This window comes from Opisthocomus hoazin, chromosome 6 (assembly GCF_030867145.1).
Source record: "Opisthocomus hoazin isolate bOpiHoa1 chromosome 6, bOpiHoa1.hap1, whole genome shotgun sequence".
In the NCBI taxonomy this organism is placed as follows: Eukaryota; Metazoa; Chordata; class Aves; order Opisthocomiformes; family Opisthocomidae; genus Opisthocomus; species Opisthocomus hoazin.
The window spans coordinates 60,567,573-60,594,607 of NC_134419.1; the positions used below are offsets into that span (position 1 = coordinate 60,567,573).

Genomic DNA, 27,035 nt, shown 5'->3' on the forward strand with positions numbered 1-27,035 from the left:
GTTAATACAAAAAAGTTTGGAATGTGTGCTAACAGTCAGAAGCTGGACAAGATCTGGAACCCAGGGGTTATGCAGACATGGTAAATAAAATGTGCTGTTACAAAGAGCTTACAGTTTGAAAAGATAACAAGTAACAGGCAAGTGAGGTAAACTATTGAGTTTAGACAGGGAAATAGGTAACAAAAATAAATAGCATCCTTTATCCTGAACTCTAATGAATACAGATTGCAGCAAGTTCCTTAGAACTGACCTTTACCAGCTCTGTTTCAGTGAATTCTTTATTCATACAACTATACTTTTAAGACAGTATTACTGGCTTCAGCTTCTATGCATATACTTATAGTTGAATATCACTTTTGAAGTATTTCAGTCTATAAATGGAGTTGGAAAAATCACAGAAAAAGAAAATTGTCTAAATTATTTTATCTACTTTGATTATATTACCCCCCCCCAAAAAAAAAGAAACAGTTCTGAAAAGAAAGTGTATTAAGCCAGCTTAATTACCCTTTAGACCATGCCAGAAATCACAATGTAAAAATAATGGGATGCACTCATCCCGAGGGCATATGATAGGAAAGTCATGTGTTCAATCTTAGTGTTCAGATACACTCCCAAAGGAAAAGGTTTCCTTTCTTTAAAGAAAGCACACAGAATTATTTTAGTATGCATCACACACCTCTAGGCCACACTCTGTAAAAAATTAGCTTTTCCAGCACCACAGCTGTGAATTAAGAAGTGATGGGGATAGATAATATTTCTAGATAGAGCAGATGCAAAGCTGAGTGCATATGCTCGTCCTGATATCAAACGGATGCTGTGCTCCTTTGGTACCGCCCAGAACTTTGGAAGAATCAAGACTGGTTCTGTTTGCAGACTAAAATGTTTACTGAGGCTAAACTTTGACAACGTGCAGCCTGATAGCTGAGTGTTTTCTAGCAGTTGTATACTTGAGAAAAAAGGTACCACTTTTTCTATTAAGCCCAGTATAGTGTAGTAACAAATTCATGTCACAAGATGGAGCTTCAAACCAGCGGTAATGGCACCTCCACAAAAGTAAGTTTGTTTTTTTTTTTAAATAGGAGCAGCAGTTTCATAGCATATTTAAAATTTATTCCAAAAAAATACATAGTATCCAATGAATTAGTCATTACGATGAAGGATTTATGGAATGAAATTATAAGAATGTATTTTCCTGAATACATTCACAGTAATACACTAAGAAGACATATAAAGATAAAACAATTTAAAAGCATTTGCGGTGAACAATGGATGGGCCAGCTTCATCATATTCCTGTTTGCTGATCCACATCTGCTGGAAAGTAGACAGGGAGGCAAGAATAGAGCCTCCAATCCAGACGGAGTACTTACGTTCAGGAGGAGCAATGATCTGTTTAAGAAATAAAAGCATTAAGTACAACTGTCCACTGTGAATAAAATAATTTTTTTTTTATACACAAATATTAAAGCAACGATATTTGATATTAACAAAAACACTATCTATGTGCTAGTGTCACCCCTGGCATTATAGTTGGCCATTGCTGTAAGCAGTAAAGTTAAAAAATTGTTATTTAAGTCTGAGTCTAAATCCTCAATTTCTCTGCCTAAGTCAGTCTGCCCAGTAGGAGTAGTGCCTTTGCGTATTCGTGGCTGCGTATGAGAAAAGGGGAAATAATTGCTCTGGAAAGATATAATGATAGCCCAGGAGGGTTTGGAAAAACAAGTGACCAATGGAGCACTCTTCTTGGTATAGCTGATAAAATGTTTGTGAAGCAAGGAACAGAGGATTTGAAGCAGCAGAGGGAAGATTGGCTTGTCAGAGGATCTTTCTTTTCTGAACTTGTAGGCCAAGGACAAAACCAGTATTTCCTCTCTCCCATCTCCATCAGCCCAAAAGGGCTGAAGAAGACCACTTATAGCCCCACAGGAAAATTTATGCTGCTGGGTCCGTGCTATTCTTCGTTGGCCATGTTAGTGCAGTTTGCAGAATTCACCATGACCAAGGAAATGAGAGGAGAGGCGGCTTTCTTCTTCTAGCAGCAAGGCTACCAGGTGCTGGTTATTTGCTAGAAGGTACAGACATGATTCAAAATATGTACAAAGCACTTACTTTACAAAGTGTTGCTATGTTTCACTAGATTTTTGAGGACTTTGTACATGCCGACTCAAGTAGTCTACAAATAATTGTGCCATACCTTGATCTTCATAGTGCTGGGAGCCAGAGCAGTTATTTCCTTCTGCATCCTGTCTGCAATACCCGGGTACATTGTAGTGCCTCCAGACAGCACGTTGTTGGCGTAAAGATCCTTTCTGATGTCTATGTCGCACTTCATGATGCTGTTGTAAGTTGTTTCATGAATGCCAGCAGACTCCATGCCTGGAAAAGTTAGAGAAGAACACTGAGGAAGCAACTCCATACAGAGACTTAAAATTGTTAACACAGAACTGACAACATGAACTTTAGTGTCTCTTTGGAAGACATCAGTCTTCAGAGCTGTGGAAATCTGGAACGTCATTCTGCAGCTGCCTAAATTATTTGCTTAGGAGTTCCTTGGTGTACAGCCCTCCTCTCCTTCTTACACACACAACTCCTCCTTAAACAGAAAGCTGGGGGTGTGGAATAATAAAGTTTCCACTAGGCTTTTGCAGGCAATCTCAAATGTCCTAAGAATTCCTTACATGGTCTTGGAATCATTTGTTTTCTTTTCTTTTCTTTTTTTAAATTAAGCCAACTCAGAGACAGAACAGTCAAAATATGTCCTAATACCTCCAAGTATGCAACTACTTTATCTGGTTTTGAGCTGAAATTCTGCCGACTGGCAGAACTGACACTGGATTTCTGTCTGACCTCCTTGCAAGTCTTGCCTTCATGGCTGTTGGTTAGTATGACATTGTCTTGGATTCAGGATTTGGAGCAGTTTTTTGAGAAATAAAAGTAGTGCTTCCCGACCCCACCCCCCACCTCTCTGCAAGTACATTCAAACTACAATCCTCACACTATTTAGAAAAGTGACTTTGCGGCTTCCCTTCCCGTAGCAGCCAATTGCATAACATACAGAATGGCATGGGCCCAACGCCAGAAGCCAGAAATAAACATTCAGGGTTTATTTTGGGAAAGCATTTTGCCTTATTGTTTGACATGCAGTTCCTTCCACCATATTAATTGTGCTATTCTAAAAGATTATTTTATAACGGGTGCTAGGACATACTTGTGTATACGTCTGAGTGAGTTAGCAATGGAGCACAATTAAAAGCAAACAGGGACTTGATATTTATGTGCAGTTTACCAAGGCAGAACAATTATTCAACCTACCAATGAAAGATGGCTGGAAGAGGGTCTCGGGGCAGCGGAAGCGTTCGTTTCCAATGGTGATCACCTGACCATCAGGAAGCTCATAGCTTTTTTCCAGAGAGGAGGAAGAGGCAGCAGTGGCCATCTCATTTTCAAAGTCCAGGGCCACATAACAGAGCTTCTCCTTGATGTCACGGACAATTTCACGCTCCGCTGTCAATAGGATTCAATCGTTTGAATGGCATTCAGGAAGGACCCAGACATGCTGACAGGTTGTTCCCTTTCACTCTCTAATACTCCCCCCACTTTTTAAACTAATCCTCTGCTAGTCTTGCAGGGGATTTTCCTATCAGATTCCTTCTGGAGTCTAATCAACTGCAGAATCCCTGCTAGTCCACCTAAGGCTTCTAGAAACACTGCACATCAAACAACTCTCCTCCTCAGTCGGCAGAGTGTCCTTACCAGTGGTCACAAAGGAGTAGCCACGTTCCGTCAGGATTTTCATGAGGTAGTCTGTCAGGTCACGGCCAGCCAGGTCCAGACGCATGATGGCGTGTGGCAAGGCATAGCCTTCATAAATTGGCACATTGTGCGTGACACCGTCCCCAGAGTCAAGCACAATCCCTTCAAGAAGATAACACGTGATTTATCCTCACATCACCGCACTGAAGTATTTCAAATGCCTATGCCACCTTCCCCAGAGGCCTACCTGTGGTACGTCCGGAAGCATAGAGGGACAGAACAGCTTGAATAGCTACATACATGGCTGGCACATTGAAAGTCTCGAACATAATCTGAAATGCAAGTAAAATAATTGCCTTAACACTAGGGTTTTTAGCTTAGTTGACGCAATATACTGAAAGAGAGGCAGAAGACAAGATTTTCATGTATCTTGATGGTTGGTAATAACAAGGAAGTACAATACAAAATTTAAATCAAAAAATATTTGTCCTATAAGACATCTCTCTGTATCTGGCCTATATCTACAAGGTATGAATATAGACACATGCACATACTGAAGGTAATTTTGTAATAAGTGTGGGCATAAAAAAAGATGAAGATGACATAAATCATGGACGGACTGCAGGTCTCATATTCAAAACTGACATGCTATCTTTCTAAAGTAAAGGTAATTGTATGCAAATATGACAGCTGGTCACTATGCACTTTCCCTCTTCCATAACTACGAGAGATATACTACTAGACAGTCAAGCCGGCATGACTAACTGAAAAGATGAAGTTCACATCCTGTTGAACTCACAAAGCTGGAATTATTCCATAGCTTCAGTGTGAGCCTACCTGGGTCATTTTCTCTCGGTTGGCTTTGGGATTCAGCGGTGCTTCAGTCAGTAGAGTCGGGTGCTCTTCAGGTGCAACACGGAGCTCGTTATAGAAAGAGTGATGCCAGATCTGAGGACAATGGGCAAAGCCAAAGGAAAGAAACACCATTAGCCCCCAGCTCAGAATCACTTCCAGGCAGGTACTGTGCTCCAGCACTCTGCTTACAGCCCTAGAGACAGGCTAGTAATATTTCTCACGCAGTGGTTCTTACTGCCTTCCTAGAGATTACCACAGTAACTGGAAAAAGAAAAGCACTATCCTCAGGTTTTACTACTAGTAATATAAGACTTTTTTAGTAATACATGACTTCTTTTAAGGACACATAAGTTAATGTAAATAAGTATTCTTACAGTAGAATAGAACGAGCAGGACAGACTTGGTTCCAGCAATGCTATTTCAATAATGATTGAAAGTGAAACTGTTCCAGAAAAACTTCTAGAACATACGCAGACCTATGTAGTAGAGCGCAATAGATAATGGGTCTCTTGAAGACAGTTTCATCTTTTGGTTTGTAGAGGCCAGCCCAAGAATTCAAAAAATAAATGATGGCAAATGGTTTGTGAGCTGAAAGTCAGCTTGTGTTGATCACCTCCTCACGGCTCATTCCTACCAGCTATAAAAATCTGAGGTAAAGTGGACTGCAATGATGATGTTAATACACCAATAAGAAGTAAAACCAACGGAGTCTTTCTAAAGGCCAAAATGTTTTTTCTAAGCTTGTTTTCAAGCTGTTGGTTATTAGAGGTCGGTTGATACGTTAGACATCTGAAAGGTTTTGCTGTCTTTCCAAGCAAAATGTACAATGCTATGAGTCAGTAAGTCCTGGCTCCACACGCACTGTGTTGTGATGTCCCGACTGTTCCAAATAGCCCTATTTCCACAGCACAGTGTTAAATACAAATACCATCTTAGAAATTGTATCAGCTGTACAGACTACGACTGTAAACATGGTTCTGCAAGCCTTTCATCTAACTGCTGGCTCTGAAATGGATATGCCCTGCAATATTACTAATCTTTCAAGCATGAAAAAGTATGTGTGTAAACAGTGCCCTTCACATCAAAATTACATACATGCTTTGCATTTCTGCAGAAACGGATACCTTCTTAAATTCCATTTCTTTACTAGCAAATTGAGGATATTCTGTTTCTTTCCTTTTTTTCTTTTTTCTTCCTTCCTCCTTCTTTGCTAATGCAAAGATGTATAGATCATACTGGAGTAAAACAACTCCCAGTAACAAAATAAATGTACTGCTTATCAGCTTTAGATGCAAGTTAACCTTTTTTGTTAACAACCTTCTTGTCAAACCATACTTGATAGCTTGACACTTTCATCTAAAATTTAGTGGGTAGTCTGTGAACATTTGGTTCATGTATTTCTGTTTACCAGTGATAAACATCAACTCTTCAAAGCCAAAATACCTTCTCCATGTCATCCCAGTTTGTAATGATGCCATGTTCTATGGGGTATTTCAAGGTCAGGATTCCTCTCTTGCTTTGAGCCTCATCACCTACGTAGCTGTCTTTTTGACCCATACCAACCATCACACCCTATAAAATAACACAAATGGAGTTAGTCTCTCAAAGACAGGTGTCACAAAATAGATAGAACATTAGCTGTGAAATAAATCCAGTTGCCAGCGACACTAGTTACAAAATACTTTATGAATACTAATGAATGGAGAATTACTCACTGCTTTTTATTTTTCAAAATTAAATGTTTAGTTTGCTTAAACCTCTGGAGTTCATGTTTCCCCTACAGTTTAAGTAAACAGCACAAGTACATTGTTAAATTCATCAAGATAAAGTGGAAAAATAGGGTTGTTTTAATGTTCATTATTATTTAGGGATGAACTGTCTGCTAAACTATAATAAAGTGGAGTAAAAGCAGAAAGCGATGTTGTGCCATCTAAGGGTCAAGATGGGGCAATACACACTTTACATTTGCCAAAGCTTAAATTTCAAGACTTTTTAATCTTCTTTTTAAACACTATAATATTGCCATTGAGACAGACAGTTTAAATCTACTCGTACAGACTTCTTTCTAGGTATTTTCATGGATTTTGTAGAAATGGTCCATGGACCAGAAGCTGGAAACTACTCTGGATATACAATAATCTCTATGTTAAAGTTAGATATACTGGAATTAAACAGTATACAGTAGGATGCTTTGAGTGCATAATACCCTCATCAGAACTTAGTCATTACACACTCCAAACCTTGGCATCTCCAATTGCCCTGTCTTAGAAATAAGCAAGCTGGGTTTGCAGTTTACGATGGGATGATCAATTTATGATGGGATGAGTGCTTCAGGGCACTCATGCTATCTGTGGTACGTGATCAGGAAGGAAAGGTTCCAGAAATCTGCTGTATTTGTTTCAACTGTGACCGTCTGCCTTGCTTTTGAACAATTAATACCATTCACACTACCTACAGAAGCTCGTATTTGATTTTTTTTCCGATTATGTTAATACCCAGATGTCTCAATTAGGCACAAGTTTCTTCTGCCCTGGAAAGATAAAAATATATTTGCTGGGTACATAAAGTGCTGCATCTTACAACCAGTTTACTTCTTTCCATTTCACCAGGTCCTTAGATGGCATAGAAGCAATTAGGTGGATCTACTAATTAGGAGGATTTGTTTGTTGTGGCCTAGCCAAGCTGCTTAGTTCATGCTAATAATGACCTGGCTCAGAAACTCTCTGTGTATAACAGCTCAGATAATGTATGTATTATGCAAACTATTAAAATCGACTGGAATGCATCATATACTCAAATGTAAACCTTGAAGCGAAAGAAACTCAACCCTAGACAGTGTACCATTTGTGATACAACTAAATTAATAAAGTCAGGAAGGTTAATAGGAAGCTGACTGAATACTTCTCCTTCCTCCTTTAGTTTTCTATGCATCACCTACCATCAGCTTTTAGGGCAGTCAAAATTTGCAGATACTTCTTGTTGGGCTTCTGTGGTTTTTGTAAACTAGCTTTACTCACCGAGTTCTCTGCGTAATTCAAAACTAAGGGACAGAGAGAAGAGAGCATATAAGGGAGTGAAAAATTTTAGAAGTCCTCTCAGAAGGCAAGAGACCTGCTTTGACTCAGGTGAGTGCGCTGCTGGACTCATTCTGCCTGGAAATGCTGTGTTATAGATGTTGTCTACCTAGACTTCAGCAAGGCTTTCGACACAGTCTCCCATAACATCCTCCTAGGGAAGCTCAGGAAGTATGGGCTGGATGAGTGGTCGGTGGGGTGGATTGAGAACTGGCTGAATGGCAGAACTCAGAGGGTTGTCATCAGCAGCGCTGAGTCTAGGTGGAGGCCGGTAACTAGTGATGTCCCCCAGGGGTCAGTACTGGGCCCAGCCTTGTTCAAATTCTTCATCAATGACCCGGATGAAGAGTTAGAATGTACCCTCAGCAAGTCTGCTGATGACACCAAGCTGGGAGGTGTGGTGGATACACCAGCAGGCTGTGCTGCCATTCCGCGTGACCTGGACAAGCTCGAAAGTTGGGCAGAGAGGAACCTGATGAGGTTCAACAAGGGCAAGTGCAGGGTCCTGTACCTAGGGGGGAACAACCCCATGCACCACTACAGGCTTGGGGTGGACCTGCTGGAGAGCAGCTCTGCGGAGAGGGACCTGAGTGTCCTGGTGGACGACAGGTTAACCATGAGCCAGCAGTGTGCCCTGGCTGCCAAAAAGGCCAATGGCATCCTGGGGTGCATCAAGAGGAGTGTGGCCAGCAGGTCAAGGGAGGTTCTCCTTCCCCTCTACACTGCCCTAGTGAGGCCTCATCTGGAGTACTGTGTCCAGTTCTGGGCTCCCCAATTCAAGAAAGATGAGGAGCTACTGGAGAGAGTCCAGCGGAGGGCTACAAGGATGGTGAGGGGACTGGAACATCTGTCCTATGAGGAGATGCTGAGGGAGCTGGGCTTGTTCAGCCTGAAGAAGAGAAGGCTCCAAGGGGACCTTATAAATGCTTACGAATATCTGAAGGGTGGGTGTCAGGAGGATGGGGCCAAGCTCTTTTCAGTGGTGCCCAGTGACAGGACAATGGGCAATGAGCACAAACTGAAGCACAGGAAGTTCTGTCTGAACATGAGGAAGAACTTCTTCCCTCTGAGGGTGACGGAGCACTGGAATAGGCTGCCCAGGGAGGTTGTGGAGTCTCCTCTGGAGATATTCAAGACCCACCTGGACAAGGTCCTCTACAACCTACTGTAGGTGACCCTGCTTCGGCAGGAGTGTTGGACTAGATGACTCACAGAGGTCCCTTCCAACCCCTACCATTCTGTGATTCTGTGATTCTATACAGATCACCCAGGGCTGGGCCAGTCCCAAACACTGGAAAAGGCAGCTCTGGGGTCCACGGCTAGAGATGGGGCAGCAAAGCCTTCTACAAATCCAGTAAGGAATAACCAAACCAGTTCATCACCTGGTGCCTAGGACGACCCACAATGGAAGGGAAAACTGCTCTTGGAGCATCATCCCCAGCGAAGCCGGCTTTACAGAGCCCTGACCCATTGTCACAAACAAGGGCAGTGCTGTCCTCTTCCTCACACATCTTCTACGTCAACGTCCTCAGGCCCTATGAAAACAGCAGAAAATAATTTAAAAAGACCAAAAAACCAAAAACATATTCAGGTAGCTACCCTTAAAGACAGATGGCTGTATGAAAGCAGCCAGCACCAGCAAAGAGAGGTACAGCACCGGTTTGGCAACCACAAGGCCTGCCGGGCCACACGAGGGAACTGGCTTCCTTCTGAAAGTGTGAGCGGTTTCAACCACATCTGCTGGAGGGCTGTATTCCCTAGAGATTATCCAGGGGATTCCAGATGAGACTTCCAGTCCTGTGGCATGGGCAGACACATCAGGGAGCAGCAAAAGTTTATCTAAATTTGGCCACAGAAATCCACGGCTGGGGGTGAGTGGGAGATAAAAGAGAATGCTGGACCGGCAGCTGCAAAAACAAAGATCCCTTTGCACTGGATTCAGCACAACTTCCCCTGCTTTTCTGTCACCCTGATAAAATCCTGACACATGTGGAAAGCTATCAAAGGTAAGAGCACTTCAGTCTTTCCCATTCCATCTTTGGCTTCCCAAAGACTAGCCACATTAAGTGCTACGAATGTACCAGTGGTGCTTTCCTGATGCAGGTATTAACCCACTGGGTCAAGATGGCAAATTAAGTTTACATTTAACTTTTTAAAAGAGAAGAAATATTCAAAATTAAAAAGAAAACAACGAAAAACAAAAAAACATGCCTTTTCAAGCCCTTTCCTAGTCACTCAGAAAAAATAACCTGCCTTTAAAATTAAGTCAGGGACTGTACACGTTTTAAAAACAGGCCACAGCGTATGCTCTATCATCATTTCAAAGCAGCTAACAAACTGCATTTGTAGAGCGGCAGAGTAATTTATGTTGGCTCCTTGTCTCAGTAAAAAGAAATTGTTTTCCTCCTCTGACAACAGGAAGATAATATGGGTAATAAAAATGCTTTGAAGGCTTTGTATTAAAGTCAATTACAGAAACAAGCACTGAATATCAGGACTCAAGAACTATTTGCTTGCAATTTATAGTGTGGTAGGGAATCACTTGGCTAGCTCTGAGCCTGGGCTTCCATGCAGAGCTCAACAAATTGCAGTGTGTTAACAGCTAAAGGATACAGCTGTCATCCACAGACCAGCTGGCTCTGCACGCAGTCTCCTAAACCCTCTGCCGCAGAAATACTGGCAGCGCAGGACCAAGTGGGAGAGGGGTCAGTGAGAGCCATGGCCGATGAGCAAGAGAGCCCACAATCTGTTTAGCCTCTACAATGGATGGAGCAAGCATCCAGTGCTTCCAAATCCCTCCTTTGCAACCCTCCGCCTCTCCCCAGCCAGGCAGCTGAGAGACACGGCTGCAGCCCCGCTCCTGCAGGCATAGCTCCCACGGGAACACCAGGCTAGGGAAATCCTAACTTCTTGTAGTCCAGATATTTTATTACTATCGTTGGGAAAGGAAAGTAGGTTGCAATTTTGGCATTTATTAAACTCCTGGGAAAACAGGCTCTTTATATTCAAACATTTATTGACTGGAGTACAATTGTTATCTAACATGAATGAACAGACTGGTTTGGACAAACCATTTCCTAATTAGGAAATAGGCTTTTCAACTGTCTGTTTTTGGAACAGAGTTCGAGGTCAGGGGGTTTGCTCAAACCAATGCAGCTAATGTAATGCCAAAAATCACTTGGGGGAGGGGAAAGAAGTGGGCAGGAAAGGCTGCATTTCTGAGCTTAGTGGAGTCTAAATGAAAACCATATTTAGTAATAAAGCACAAAAAGTTGAAAAATCAAAGCTGAATGATTTCAGACAGGGCGCTCTGCTGCCAGCCAGCGAGTTACAGCTCAGGACTGCCACGGCATGCAGTAGCAACATCTTCCAGCAGCAAATGTCACTCAGTACTGTGGAAGAAAGGAAATTTTTCTCCCAAGTAATTAATACAGTATTTGGCCTCTCTCTTCTGACTGCTTTATGTCTAAAGATAACCATTGACCTCACCATTCTCTACAAAAGGCTATTAAAAGAACTCCAGCCCCACAAGTAATATTGCACGTAGCGTGTTCCTTAATGAAATGTGTGTCATTTTACAGAACAGTAGTTTCATCTACATAGAGACAAGGATGAATATACACACATCCTCATTGTAACCTGTTAGACACTGCAAATTTGCCCACTTCCAGTTCTTCTTACAGTCACATTCCCCAAAACACTCACGTCACCCTACATTGAGTTAACAGCACTGAAGTAAACCTGCTGAGAAACGCTACTACGTACCGCTTCAGGAACTCTATTCTGTCCCAAACTTAACACCCCAAGGTCACACATGTCCATTTAAACACGAATATAGGTGTAACTCCAGCTGTGGCATTACACACCCTGTGTCTTTATACAGTTGCTGGAGTGCTGGGGTGGAATCAGCAAAATCATCAGGTAGAGCTTTTAGTTCCCTTTCAGAAGTGCTATAAGATAAATACAACTCAGTGCAGATATTACAAGCATTTTATCAATTCAATTATACTAAGTAAGTTTGCTCAAGCAAACTACAGCACAGCAGTACATCCTCCTGAATAGCTTCCATTTGACATTATTTAACTGAAGTCCTCCAGCATTCTGTAAATCATGCTATTGGTTCCGTGCCACTTACCCTGACAGTGCTTGGCTGGGGATAGCTGCTCTGGGATGGCGCACTCCGTATCTGCAAGCTGTGAGGTTATATAGATCCCTTCAGCTCCTCTCCTCCCACTGGCCTCCCAAACAAGGAGCAGAGACAGACAGAGACAGAGCTGAAGTCTCTAACAAAACCATATAGGGACCGTATTACAAAAACTTCTAATCTGTGTGGCCACAGGCCCTGGGTCTTTTCCACTGCATTCCAGTGTAGAGCTCATGAAACACGAGGAGACTTTCAGCTGTGTAAGATAAACACTTTAAAACTTCAGGAGAGTTGCTAAAATACAGAGAGACAGAGTGTGCCCACAATAGATACCCTCTGGCAGGAGGAGCGTGTGTTCAAACAAGAGAGGTCCAGGCCTCCATAGTAACATCCAAGGGGCAGAGAGATAAATTGGAAGAGCAGTCATTTATAATAGGGAAGGTGTTTTAAAATAAACACTTTGCTTTCATTAAAGATTTTGACAAAAACAATGAAAATATTTCTGCCAAGCTAAACAGCTGCTGAATTTTGCTACAAAGTCTCTTTAAAAGTTTGGCATTTTGCTGGTATAACAAATGTTGCCCATAGGCTTAAGCATAGTGAAAAAAATACCTGTTGTTTTATAGGGTTCGCAGTGAAGGCCTTGAAGGTTGTGAAAATGTTCTGTTAGAAGAATGTTATGATCCCCTTTGGACTGCAATGGGTTAGAATCCATTCTGTTTCTGTGTTAGCTTATTTTCAGAACCCTAGGACCTGTGGGCCAGCTTCACCCTAGTGCTATTCAACCGATGGCCTATTTCAAATTACTCTTAATAAAGTTGTTGAAGTTTGCAACCCCCATCTAGCTTTTCCATTGAACATATTTTTAGCAAATAAAGCAAGGGTTCTCACTGTACAAGTTATTTTCAGCACAGGACAGGATTTTTACAGCTGTAGCCAGCTGTTCTCTAGACAGCAAAGCAGCCCTTTCATAGCCAACAATACTTTGTCATTAAGTTTGTACTAAAGACCAGAAATCAGCATCTCTAAACTCCTATACTAAATCATTACAAATTCAGAACTGCTTTATGCACACAAGCCAAGAAGATGTGAGAATCCAAGCAAGATTCTTGCCTTTTGAGTCTTGTTACAGTGGAGAAGGGCATCATGTATTTGCTTACAGAGTGTTTGGTGCCTGAGTAGTCTTAATGAAAGAAAATCTCCCATACAACAGCAGTGGGAGTTTTTCTGATGCAGAGATTTAAGGATTAGGCCACAAGTAGGGACAGCAGACAGGCAGAATTATGGAATGAAGGCCAAAAGGAATTTAACTTTTAAGGAAAGGAACTTTTAAGGAATGTAACTGCCTTTGAGGGTCAGAAACAGAAGCTAACAAGTGTTGGAACATGAGCCATTAAAAAGAAATCTATTATTTCACTTCTAGCATTGGGGCAAAAGATAAGAGATATTTAAAAAAAACAAAAAAAACAAAGAAAACAAAAAAAACAGAAAAGATACCCACCAAGGTAAGCAACCTACAACAAAGGATACAAACAGATCATTTTTTGCATATCTCCAGCTGACTCTCAAAGGACAGCCAAAACCAAATTCCTTGTTTTAAAACAACAATCAAAAACAGAGCTGAGAAAAAATACCTCCCTCGCATAGAACGTATGGTATTAGAACAGGGAACTCAGGTCAAGGGGAAGGAGAATTTCACACAGCAGAACCCTCCACTGCAGGATCATGTCTGATTTTGATACAAACATCAATTGCCTCCTAGACTGGAGGAAACATAACCCAAGGTTTTCACAAACATCATCTATTACTTCTCCTTGGAAATACCAGGGCTGGGATAAACCTATAAAAGGATCCAAACTCTTCAACTTACTGAGAAGAGGTTCACGCTCCCAAAAAATCTTACTAGTGATGATGCTCTAGCAGATACAGCATATATGGCATTGCAGAGCCAAGTAAACAGCCCTTCAGTGGAATGGGTAAACCATTCACACTGCACATCTGCATGGCTAGAAATACCAGCGACAGTTTTCTACAAGCAGCCTCTGTGGATATTATAGGAGGCAGTGGCCATGCAGATACCACAGACACCTTTGTATCTCTGTTAAGTTCCATCTCAATTCCTGTAAACTTCTCCTGGTGTATACCACAATTACCAGTGCTGGCAATGATGGCAGCAGCAGCCCCTTGGGTGCTATGAGGGATGGTTATTTGGGTGGGAATCACACGTAACCTTGCCTGTCATGGGCACCAAAGATGTCAGAATCTCAGCTTTCAGGGTGCTCATGAAAAAGATATGGCTGACGCAGAGTCTCACTGTGAGCAGATAGCTGTTGACATGGCGATGAAGAGGAAATACCAGTTGTTTGGAGGGATTTACCATATGAAGGACATTTGTTAGAGACAGGGCTATGCAAACTAGAAGGGAGAAGTAAGCCCAGATGGGTACACAGGAAGAGCACAGGAAAAATGTAGAGATGCCATACAACCGTGCCTCTGGCACACAACGGAGAGCTCAGCAGGCAGCCCGTCTCTGGGGCGTTCCGTTATGGAAGGTCCTGGGGCAGGAAGGAAGGCAGGCAAACAGGTGAACTATGCAAGGAAATTAGGTCAGTCTGGCTCAAGGGACATTATAGAATATACGTATTTCTTTTCAGTGATTCCATGCTCGAGTTATGATCACACAGATATTACTACAGATGAAAACATATGGGAAAAAATGACATTAGTAGTTTACACCTTTCTTCTCAGCAACATAGTTCATTGCCAGAGGGGTAGGGGGGAAGCGGAGAAAGTGCTTGGCATAAGACTGGAATAAGAACCTAAAGAGAACTGAACAGAACAAGTGCTCTGAGAACAAAATCTAAATGCAGGGGATCAAACCTCTGAAGCCTCCTCTGTAGCTATGGACACATACCAGCTCAGCCCAACTATATATATAATTTTTTGCAAGAAAAATAACACAACTCCATTCCAGAAAGTAATTTAGCTTCCCCTCTGGAGGCCACTCTGTCACCACTTTCTGCTGCCTGTCTTTCAGTACTTCTCCCACTCCTTTGTATAGACACCGCCACAGCACAATTTGCCCGGTGTGTCTATACTCTGAGGGCCTAGTGCTTTCTTTGTACCCATAGCCAAAACCTATGGCTTTTATTTGGTTTCCCCTGAGAATTTCTCTATTTGCCCATGCTAAACCTTGTGCAGTCTCCATCAGAGGAGCATGTCTGGAGTATGATCACAGAAAGGAAAATAAGCAGGAAAATAATTTTGCCTCTTTCTTTCATACCCTTTTCCCCGATCTCTTTATAGTGATACTAGAAAAGCAGCTTCCATGCACGCTGGGAAATTTCCTGTTGACTTCAACCATCTTTCAGGACATCAGTGGCAACTCTGAGCTACATGTTCCTTAAGTTCTTTGGTTTTCAGTAACTCGTGCAGACTGTCTTAGGGACACAAAATGTGCTCAGGACTCCACAGCACCAGGAGCTGTATAGCCACCACGCCTAGGAAATGGGCTTCAGCTGGCCTGGAGAATGCCATCTCAGATGCCACACACCAGTTCGTAGACGCCATACTTTTTCGGTAAAGGAGGACAGAAGCTGCAGTCTTATCCCAGCCGCTACAGAAATATGGGAATAAAAGTAACCCACTTGCTCATAACATTACAAGCCATGACTTTATATGGGAAAACAACTTCTGAGATGTGTGTGGAGACCTTCCTGCCTACATCCAATCGGCTGTTTAGGAATGAGGCTCGGCTAAATATGTCTCTGGCTCCTTTTTATTTGGGGATTCCTTTCATCTTCGTAGCATTAGCAGAATCTCTAAATGTTTTGGTTTGTCTGGCTTCAGGCCCTCTCCTCTATCTCATTGATAGGCTTTACACTTCCCCAACCCCCTGTTTTGAGAAAGACAGAAATAAATAAGCTTTAGGGAGCAGAAAGTCCCTCTAATAACCTGACTCATTGCAGCTGTCACACTGTATGCGTCTGTACAGTGTCAGATAAACCATAAGATATCAGACACACAGACTAGCTTTCTCCATGATTGTCAGGCTCTTGCACTGGTCTCTCTCTAACAACTAAGACAAAGCAGCTCTAATCACTCTCAAATATGGCAGTTTTCAACTTACAAAGTCTGGAAAATAGTTTTGCCGGTGCTGTTCAAGAGCTAGAGGATACAGTGCTTTCCTCCTGAGCCTCCTGAGTAGGGTCATGAAGCAAGTTACTCCACAATCTTCCTTCATCTTCTTGACAAGGTATCTTTCTGCACAGTAATGTTAGGTAAAATTATCCATCATTCAAAACCAAAGGAACATATTCAAACTAAAAATGAGCTAATGGCTCCCTCCCCATCCTTCTTACGTAAATAAACAGAACGTAAGAATGAGCCCTGCTGGGCGAGGCTGATACCCATCTAGCTCAGTATCCTGTCTCTGAGATTTCCTGATAGCAGATGCTAAGGAAAGAAATGGGACACCTACAGTAATAATTTTCTTCCTCTGTCCTTTCTGCTTCTTTATATGCAGCATAAGGATTTCTTGAGACAGGAGTTTGCACCTATATCTTTATGCATAATAGAAGTTGACAGATTTTTCCTCCATTATTTTGCCTAATTTAAACACGTAGTTTTAGAGATAGAGTGCCCTCCATGATTTTTTGTGGAAAGAAGCTCTATATTTTATCTGCAAGGCAGCACCCATAGCTCACACCCCAGCTGGTGTAGACATGCCTAATGTTAGAAAGAAAACATCAAATATATCAGAAGCATAATCAAAGTAACACTGTCTTTATACCAAGAGCTGCAAATCCACCAGAGATACTGGATAGGCCCTCAGGCCACTGGCCAAGACTGAGCTCTGTCCCACTCTGTATAAACTGTTAGCAGCACCTCAGTAGCTTGCCACGGTTCATGCAGACACATCTGTCCTAAATGACGTTATAGACAAGGCTTCGAGGTTATGTTACATTGGCATGTCTCCTAAGAGCTAAGAACAGATTCCCCCATATAATTACCAGAACCTCTCTACTAACATGCTATCTAAACTTGCAAAAATGCAAATGAAATCTTCCCACCACTGTGAGAAACAAGCCCTGTACTCCTCAGGCAGTCAGACCTACGCAGCCTGTGCGGGGGGCAGGGAGAGCACAGAGGTCCTTCCTCCACAACAACTTCCAAGCTCCCCAGACTGACAGCAACAAAGAGGCCGAGTTCCCACCACACTTTTGGAAGTGGTTGCCCTGTTATTATCTCACCAAAAGAAAGGTTTCAAGGTGAGCTTGCACATTAGGAGAAATCAGATCATTCCCATCAGAGACATTTCCTGGAAGCAGGTTTCATAGGGCTACTACTTACAGATTAAACCTGTGGACTCTGCATGCCTAATTACATCACACGGCTTCAGAAACTCAAGTGCCTGTACCAGCCAATTTGGCTGGCTCTCCAGCAAACAGCAAGGAAAAGGACTTCCACAGGGCAATGTCTTTCACTACCGAGTTTAATAGTTTTCCATAGTGCCGGAGTTTCACTTCTTGCAACTGACACAGCTTCTTTGCCCATGGGCTCTGAATGATGATAGCCTGTGGAGTCCCTCTCACACAAACGTCAACAAGAAGGTACCTACCTCTCCAGATGGCCCAGCCCTGGTCTCCATCCCCTTTCCCTGGCACCTGGGCTCAGCGCTTTTGGAGCAGTCCAGCATTGCTGCTGGGCAGGACAAGGAGACCTGACACTGCTGCAACTTCCTCACCCTCTGGAGTATGAACCACTCAGCGCAACCCCTAAACAAACAACTGCTAACAGCACAGCTGAACTCTTTTTTTAAACCTCCGTGTGAACCACTGTATCACCATATAAGCATTATATGGCAATAAACTGAAGAATGTACAAAAAATACATGGGGAAATGTACAACCTGTGTGACTAAAGTGAACATCTACTTTAAAAAATACCTTAAGATAAAAAGGAAATGTACTTTTGTAATTGGCGTGTATTATATGGAAATCTATGCTGTTATATGGAGTTGTCAAAAAAAGTGTGGCAAGTGCAAACATGTTAAATATATGTGCATTTTCTGTACCAGGAAAAAGTCAGATGTCAATTCAAAGGATTGCAAAACAGTTTGGGTCTTTCTGTTCCAACACCATTGCAGGCGGGTATGAAAAGGGCCAGCAGTAAATTTGGGCATGCACAGTGCAGCAGGTTTGGATAGCCTGCATCCATCCTGGTGTTCCAGGGAACAGGCCAAAGTGTCTCCAGAACATTTAACACTTATTTTCATTAGTCCTTAAAAGCGCTTAAGGGGTTTCCCCAAAACAGGAAGAAAGGCAATTTAACAAAAATGCCAAGCACATAATGGCAAGAAGTAGCTAATTACAGACTCGCCAGATGAACACACCACTCTAAGTCAAACCATCACAGCTGCCAATTTAGAAGCCAAATAATAAAAAATAAAAAAAAGAGGTAATATAACAAATTCTGATTAATAAGGCTTTATAAAAATGACTTGTCAAAATTTTTTTACTTTCTAAAACATGAAATAATTAAAAATAAGTCAAATGCAGAATCGACCTATGCAGAGTACCATGAGAACTGTCTAGTTGAAGTCTCACAGCACATCAGCACAGGGAAATCACTGCTGAGTGGGTGCGATTCTGTGGGACCTTCCCAACCCATCATTGCCTATGCACCTTAACGCCTTTATCAGTGCTCTGAACAATAACAGAAGCTACAGACAAATGTCACAGATAAAGTGTGTGTATGTGTGTGTGTGTTTATAAGTTGCCACATTCTACATTATAGATGTAGGATAAAACAGAGTCCACCCCAGCAGAATCCTGTTTATAATACGAAGCCTTGATAAAACTCATTGCATCTCTCACCTGTGCAACCCTCCCATCGCACTTTTGCTGAATGTTGTTTTGGTTGACGAAAACAAGATGCAGACAAATGCACCCAGCAACCTGAGGCCTAACTCACCAAAGGCTGCAGGAAGGACAGGATTCCACTGGTGCTCTCCTCTGCCCTGCGTGCAGTGTCAGCCTGCCTGCGTCACACCTTCCTGCACTCATCCTGGCTGCTGCCTGGGCCTGGGAGACCCTCCTGTTATCTACTGTGGTGCTCCAGGCGACTGGCAGCTGATGATGGTTGGTCACTTAGCCAGGAGGAACTTAGCACACAGCTATTACTCTTGCTCTAGCACATTCAGTTCAGAGGCCTCTCCCCAAACAATGCTCAAGTCTCACAAGAAGATGGAAGTAGGCAGGTTTTTCGCCTTTGCTTTGCAGATGCGTCTTAGTTACATAAGGTAGTTTCTTCTTCCTCTTTCTTACACACAGCCATAAGAACTATGGAAAAGTACAAGATTACATGCTATTTTTATTTAATTATCTGGCTGCTTTTCTCAAAGTGTGTCAGCATTTTCCAGTCAAACATGGGGGCGTTTCTTTCTCTTCCACTAAATGTGTTTTACATGCCCATTGTTAACTGTTTGCTCAAATTCTCTATCACACCAACGAATAATATTTTTTTCTTTTTCTTTCATGACTGTAAGATTGACTTAGACACATATTTCTGACACAAACATAACCACCCTTCAGAAATAAGGAAATCCACAGAAGTCTGCAAAGATTTTTCTCATTCCAGCCCATTTCAACACCAATTGTTCCATGGGAATCAATGGCAAGACTACTGCTGGCCTCACAGGGGATGAAAACTCGGGACTCGGGTCTAATCTGTCTATAGCCCAGCTGGAGACTTTTCCAACCTCAGCTGCTTTTTATTCCATTTCTTAACCAGAATAAGATCACAGATACTGTTCTGTATTGCATACACACATATAGTGTGCCCATAGGGACCAGGAGGGCTACAGCTCTCACCGCACACAGCTCACCATTCCATAGATGGAAGGCTAACATCTGCCTGGTTTCACTGCATTTTTCAGGACTTCGAGAATATTCTGGGTACCTACAGGCAACAAATACCAAATCCTGATGATTCATGTTCTGTTCTTCTTGTGAGTCAGTAACAGCACTAAAATAAAAGACAAGGGTTTGTATATCTCTGTCTCAGAATTACGGTTTCTACCATGTTGTCACTCCTGTAGGCACTTGCCAGGTTTCTCTTTCTTTCAGTTCCTTGAATAGACATAGTAACTCCTTTCACTGCTGCAAAACACTGTTGCCCAAGGATCTTGCAAATGCCTGGACAGTTTCCACATCAGGATACCTTAACTACACACAACTGTTTCAGCTTCCTAACTAGAGCCTGTTACTTACTGCATTGTATTTAGTTGTCTCTGGTAATTCACTTACAAGCTCAAGTGCTCAAACCCCTTCAACATAATATAAATCTTTCCTCTGCACTCTGATTAGTCTGTGTAACATAGCATGAACATGTTGTTTAATAAAAGGAGAAAATTACGCAATTAGCAGGTCTTCAGCATAAACATGTCTCCCTTTCTGAATCATATTTAAATAAAACAGTGTTGCTATAGTAGTATTTCATAGCATTAAAAACTCAGTGCCACTTGCACTGCAAATGGCCAGGCCTCAGAAAAACGGGCTGGGCGGAACAGGGGACAACCACATTTGGGAAAAAGGGCTAACCTCTGTCTTCTTTTTTTCTGTTTACACAATATAAGCTACTGTTTTCATGAGAGCTAAACCTTCCCTATTACCTTGATTTTAATGATTTATAATTACTCTTCTGCAGATTTTTTCTTGTCAGATCCTGTTTTTCATGTAGGCCCTCTGAAAAGAAAACATGAGGTTTGTACCGGGTCATTCAGGAATAGTGGAACAGTAGCTGGGAGAGCAAGGAACAAGCTCCACACAGCGACAGCCCTTCACTGCTCCAAGCCGAGATGCTTCGGTCTCTGCTACACGGCTAGCGCAGGGCAGACCGGGCTGCCCCTTCGGGGGCTGACAGAGAAGGGGCTGGCGGCCAGCTCTGCCTCCCGCAGGGAGGGAAGTCCCCACTTACTGATCTAACGTATCTTTACATCCACCTTGCGCATATGCAGTGAGACCTTACCTTCACTCAAGACAACAGCAAAGTTACCACTGATCTCGAAGTAAACTCATGGCTCACTGACATGGTTCAATGAGAGCTGAGAATCCGGTACAACACCTCTATTTCAGGAAGGTATGACCATTTCCTTACACTATTACAGCAAAGGGATGAGTCCCTCTTCATTTCTCACACTGAGGAACTGCTCTCCTCTCAGCAGGCTACCCTCAGACAGGGGTTTCTGAGCACCCCCGAGCTGGGGGAAATGCATGGGAAACCTGTGGCTGTTAAAGGTGTGGCCTGTGCTGGCACCAGACTCTCCTGCCCATCCCAAGGAACCAGAAACACACATTCTGCGGTTCATCCCTCTGTGGTCCCCATCCGGTCTCCCGTGCCTGGCTCCTGTGTGAGCTGGCTAACAGCAGCAGAGGCAGCTACCGTGCAGTGTGGAAAGGACGCCTCTTCTAAAATACTTGGCTCCAAAGAAGTATTTCAGAAATTACTCAGCTGAAAAACACCGCTAACGTCTTGTCTGGGAACTTAGCAGACTGCTTCAGACAGCAAATATTAGTGTATTCCTTCCTGATATGACTCCACTCCTGGAGATCCACAGCTTTCTAAGTCCATCATTTAATTGCTGATGAGAACCACTGACAAAAAACAATCAACTGCTTTTTGATAGAAATATAAATCAATCTGTCCTACGTATTCATTGCATTTGCTTCATGCTCATAAAAGCTTGACTATGCAGCAGGCTGTGCAGCTGAACAGTGAAGATATGACTCACTCCGGTAGCTGCACGAGCTACCCAGGCCTCTGGTCTGTTTGTGCAGACGTGTGGTAGAAGTGGGTGAGTAGGTGAAGGCAGGGAACTGTGACAGCCTCACCACCTCCAAACCTTGCTCCTACCACAACAGCCCCTCTCTACCAGAATTTAGGTCTCGGTCATGTACCTGAAGCACAAACCCTGGTTAAACGCACGCAGCAGTGCCCAGGAGACAAACATTCAGAGTGAGATCACTGCATCCTGTTCTTGCTCTGAGCAACGTTTGATGTTGCAGAGGATGCCGAACTGCATCTGAGACGTTAGTGGGAGGGATAAAACTTTTCACACGCTGTCCCTCCCCCCTCCAAAGGATTTCAAAGCTTAAGCGATATCCAAAAAAACCTGAGTTTGGAGTCTCAGCCACGAGGCATTGCTTTATCTAAGCATGCTAGTCCCACTTGTTAGATGATATCCCAGAAAGAGAGCATGGCAGAGCAAAGCAAACTGGTGGAACTAAATCCCAAAAGACATCATGTTTCTTACAGTTCCAGAAATTCTGATCAACTACAGTATACTAAGATCTTTTAAAAAGTTTCCTTTAGCTTCTCCTCCCTACCACCACCTTTAATAAAAATTGTCTTAGTTAACTTTAAAGTGATGAAAACTTTTTTCCTTGAAGGGGTGTCACTTACTCAACATCGGAAATAAAGCCATCTGTTGTGCCTGTTACTGCCATCTTCAGATAAAAGGTTAATTGCAGAACTAAAGACCTCCATTTACTCACACTTACCTTGTAACTCCGGACATTTCTCTTACAGATCTCTTACAGATCTTTCCTCTCTCAACTTCAGTATGAAGACTAAACCCACTGACTTGGGTTTAACTCACAGACTAAATCAGCCGTGCTTTGTCCAGGCAGTGCCCGAAGGGAAAGGGTTTGAACACTTCCTCACTCACCTCAGGAGAACATCCAGCCTCCCTAGCACATTATCTCAACAGCTTTTACAGTTCATCTGTTACACAATTGACAGCATTTGCTGTACACCAAGCTTTGCCAATACAAAGCATAATCTTAATTCTAGTAATACCATCCTCCACAAACAACTAAGAGCAATTAGCCTGAAAAAAAGAGCACCAGCCAACCGCTGAACCTAAGCTGCCTGCTGTAAGTTCTGAATGTAGAAGGAGCTCTACAAAGCATTTCAAAAAGATGCATTTACATTAAATCAATTCACATAGTGAAATTTTAAGTGAGTCCATGTGATGTGCAAAATATTTGCTAAATAATATAGCATTCAGGACCTCAGCACTTACTGATAGTGTGCACACACAGAGGACTGGGACAGGATGGTCCCACGGCTAAAATAAGGTCAATAATCAACCCTAAGATAGAAACACATCTACATTTATGGTAAGGTTATAATGATTGGCTGTAGGAGCCACTGGGCATCCAGCCAATTTGCTTTCCCAGTCTAAGGAAATGCTCAGTTTGTTTGAAAAATGATATTTTCTTTTCCCCTGCTGCGAAGAATGCATTGACGTCATCAAACTGGGTCTGTGGAACAAGAGCATGGATCCAGGCTTGTGTCAAGAAGTTGAATTACAAGAGAAAAGACACTCGTTTGTCAGCTTTCTTCTAGAGTGACAGGAACTATTCCCAATTCTCCTTTATCACCTACCCCAGAGGAGAACTGCTGGAGGGGACAAGTGACTTCCTGTGAGTTTCAGTTTCCACTCTTTTGTTCCACTCTGTTTTGTTGTGTTTCCACTCTGTTTTGTTGCTAGTGTGGGCGTTTTTAGATAAATGCTAGCTAGCGTCTATGGCTCCACCGGCCTGTGTATCAGATCACCCTTACCTCTAATAACATGCTGCGTGCCAGAACTCCCTGATCTGATCTGATGTAACACCGTGCAGCACCGTTACAAAAAAACCACAGGGTGTTCAAAAACCTCTCTGATTACACACTGCGTTCCCCCTTCTGTGCTGTCTATCAGCTTCTCTACCTGCAGAACAGAGTGTTCGGGCCAGTACACTGCTTTGCCAGCACAACATCTGACCAAGAACTTTTCATTATGCCACCAACCCCTAAGTGACTATAACTAGTACCTTACAAAGGGAGAAGGGTAACCTCAAATTGTCAGAACCTGGCCATATCACAGTGCAACAAAACAGCCAGTATTTACAGCGGTTACAGATCATTTCTGGTCCACAACACCATAGAGCAAAGGGTGCAGCTGGTGGGTGGCGTGAGGTCACCATGTTCATGTTTCATGGAAGATTTGGAAAACCAAGGGCAAAGCATCCCACTGTAAAACTGTCCTCAGTAAGAGCTGATGATTTAAGGACTGATGCCACTCTGATCATTTCCCAAGAGGGTTATCTGACGCTTCCGAGGAGAGTCACAGAACAGAACAGGTTTGAACCAAGGATGAAGGAGATGCAATAGAGCTGCGTGAGTAATGGATTAGTCAGTCTAGTACTTGAACCAAAAGTCAAAACTAGGTTGTTCTGAACATGCGTGAGGGAGGGGAGAGGCAAAACAGAAAAGCAAAATAAATAAAAAAAAAACCCACAGAAAATGAAACAAAATGATGCTACTTTGGGCCCAGTTTTTAAGTGTTTGAGCTTTATCCCCCTTCCACTTATACTTCACGTTATTTAAAAAACATGAATCACGTAACACAGTGTTTCATTTTAATATCTCCAAAACATATATTCTTTATTGTCTCCTACTTTCCTCCCTTTCCAGTCAAAATAAGACATTCAAATACAACAGTTATGTCCCCTAACCCACATTTTAAGGCATACTTACTATCTAGTAAGACAGGGGAATAAGTCAACATATACAAGACAAGAAAATGCTAACCGAACAGGAAGACAATCGTAGTAAGGAGTTCATAACTCTTCTCAAATTCAACAGCTCCTAAATTTATTATATTCAGGTATGCCATGTAAGTCTTCCATGCAACAATGATCTTCTAATGGGTATTGTAGGTCAAAGGAGAATTTAAGTTTGATGGAACTACTTTGGTTAATTAATTTAATTTCCCAGTCTTAGTACAAAAGAACTGCTACACAATTACCATTATGACAAAACAAATCTATACCAACTATTTAAAACAACAGTATATTTAAATTTTAAAAAATCTGTAACAATTTAACAAAGAAAGAAGCAGCAGAAAGCAAGTCAGATCTTATGCTTTCCCCCTACCCTGTTATTTTCCCTCTGGAATATAAATATGATTCAATGTTTTGAGGTGAGACCAATACAATGCACTGGCCTTTGGGCCCTCAGTCATGTTTTATTTCACCTTGACAAATTTTTACTTCACCTGGAGAGACTAATTAAGTCAGCCTTCTAAAAAACTTTGCAATTCATAAGGTCATAATACCCTGATGGAGTCAGTTTCTCTAGGTGCAAACAGACTTCTGGAGAGGGAAGAAAAGGTTTGATGCCAGTTAAGGCATGAACACAGATTCCAACTCAGCCACTCTCAAATCTGTGGTCGTGTGTGTCCAAAATTATTCCTCCGGTGCTTTTGCAGCTATCTTGAACAGAATTTCCTGCAACCAGTGCACACACCTGGACATAGAACTACAATACGAAGAAAAAAAACAAAACAATGCAAAAATCAAAACCGCACAGTAAATAAATCAAAAACTTCACTCTAATTCAAAAACCTTACTTTTTTAAAGGTGGAATCGCACAGGAACTAAAAAGTCAGTCTCCTGGGTGTTCCTGCTGCTGCAGTTTGATCCCGCCACAGCCTGATCCCTCCTCGCACGTTAGGCAAGGTGCAAGGCCATCTGCTGGTAAGAAAAATAGTGCAGCGTCTTGTACTGCTGAGGCCTCTTCAGCTGACACCTGAATGAAGCTTTAGATGAAGGGTGAATACAGAAAATGGTCAAGGCTGCCACTTTACCAGCCCAAAAAAGCTGCTGCAACCCAAGAATCAGTGCAAAGATGAAAACACTGGCCTTACGGTGCCCAGCAGTACCAATTCAGGATAGTCAAACAACAACAAAATCCTCCAAACACCTTGCTGCCTTTTGGTTTGTATCTATTGTATATACAAAAAACCCCAAAGAGCTACAGTTATTAACTACATGCGGTATGACTCCAAGTCACACGCAGACACTACTGTTTTGACAAGAACATGGCGGCTTCTGAAAGGTCTCTCAAAGCTCCCTACCAAAAACACTCCACCGCAAAATGGAGATACACATGCAGTCATCACACCTCCGGGCGGGGGAAGAGCGCAAACCACACGCGTCGCACAGGCATGAGCTGCTTTAGCGGAAGGTACAGGATGATTAGGGCAAGCAGCACACCGAGGTGCTGTTCAACGCTGAGCGATGCCTGCTGAGGGCCCAGCCATGGCAGGTTGTGTATCTGGGACAAACCACAATCCCTCAGGTAATGAATTCAGAAACAGCTCTACTGAGCTTTCTGCTGCAGCAGCCATCCAGATCCGGACAACACGGCTTGCAGTCCCTACTCCACCCCTACCCGCACGCAAATTTCCACTAAAATTAGCAGCCTTGGGTACACACTGGTTTGGGTTTGCCCAGTAGGAACTACAGACGCGTAACATGGGCACTGCCACCAAGAGAAGTGTCTCTTGTCCGTCGTACTCCATACTGCCACTGGGAAGGCAGAGCTGGTTGTTGAAGGATGCTCCAAAGGCAGCATCTCTAAAAATCGTGTCAGCAGTACATTTCATTGTATCCGGAAGTGGTTAAAAAGCCTGAAATATTTAAAACAGCAGCTATTTTTTGATGATGTTATGAACCTAGCTTATCAGTATGGCAGCTAAGAGCCACACCAGCAGCAGATCTGAAGGCCTTCTGAAAATCTTAGTCATAAACCACTGAAAAATGGTGTTTAAAACGAAAATGCCAGCTCAATTGCAAACATGGCCTTCCCAAGGCAACAGCATCACGTCAAAACGCGAAAGATTGAAACATGTATCGGTAACAGACACCATCACGTTGTTTGTAACTCTGTGGCGGAGGCCAGATTGCCGGCATTGCAAACCGCTGAAAACTGGCAGGAAAACACACAGGGAGCGACTGGATACAGCTACGACGTGCGGGTCGCAGGCTTGAGCAACCCTTCCAACCAGACAGCGTAAGACAGTGCCTTCTGCTGCAGGGAACCGGGCCCGTTCCGAACGTCTGCTGCACCCCTCGGAGCCGGCACCCCCGGCCCGGCCCGGCCCGGCCCCACCGGCAGCACAGAGCGGGGGCTCCCGCCGCGGCGGGGGCAGCCGCTCCTCCCGCCCGCTGAGGCACACGGCACAGCCGCCTCACGCCCGGCCCGAAGCCCGCCGGCGCTTCGCTTCCCGACCTCCGCAGGGCCGCGCCCGCCGTTCCCCCGCGGGTGCGCCGGCCCCTCGCAGCCCGGCACGCCAGAGCCCCGCGGGGAGCGGGCCCCGC

The 27,035-nt window shown here is 43.1% G+C and overlaps 1 protein-coding gene across 1 annotated transcript; it reads right to left on the bottom strand.

The window, feature by feature from the left end:
* Nucleotides 1-264: 264 nt before the first annotated feature.
* ACTA2 (actin alpha 2, smooth muscle) lies at nt 265-11,897 on the bottom strand. Its single transcript, XM_009935660.2, has 9 exons — nt 11,816-11,897; nt 9,063-9,215; nt 6,050-6,178; nt 4,589-4,699; nt 3,999-4,083; nt 3,752-3,913; nt 3,311-3,502; nt 2,193-2,374; nt 265-1,387 (listed from the first exon to the last, which is right to left on the bottom strand). The coding sequence occupies exons 2-9, from the start codon at nt 9,189-9,191 to the stop codon at nt 1,244-1,246; spliced, it is 1,134 nt and encodes a 377-aa protein (XP_009933962.1). The 5' UTR covers nt 9,192-9,215; nt 11,816-11,897; the 3' UTR covers nt 265-1,243.
* Between the last annotated feature and the right edge of the window lie 15,138 nt (nt 11,898-27,035).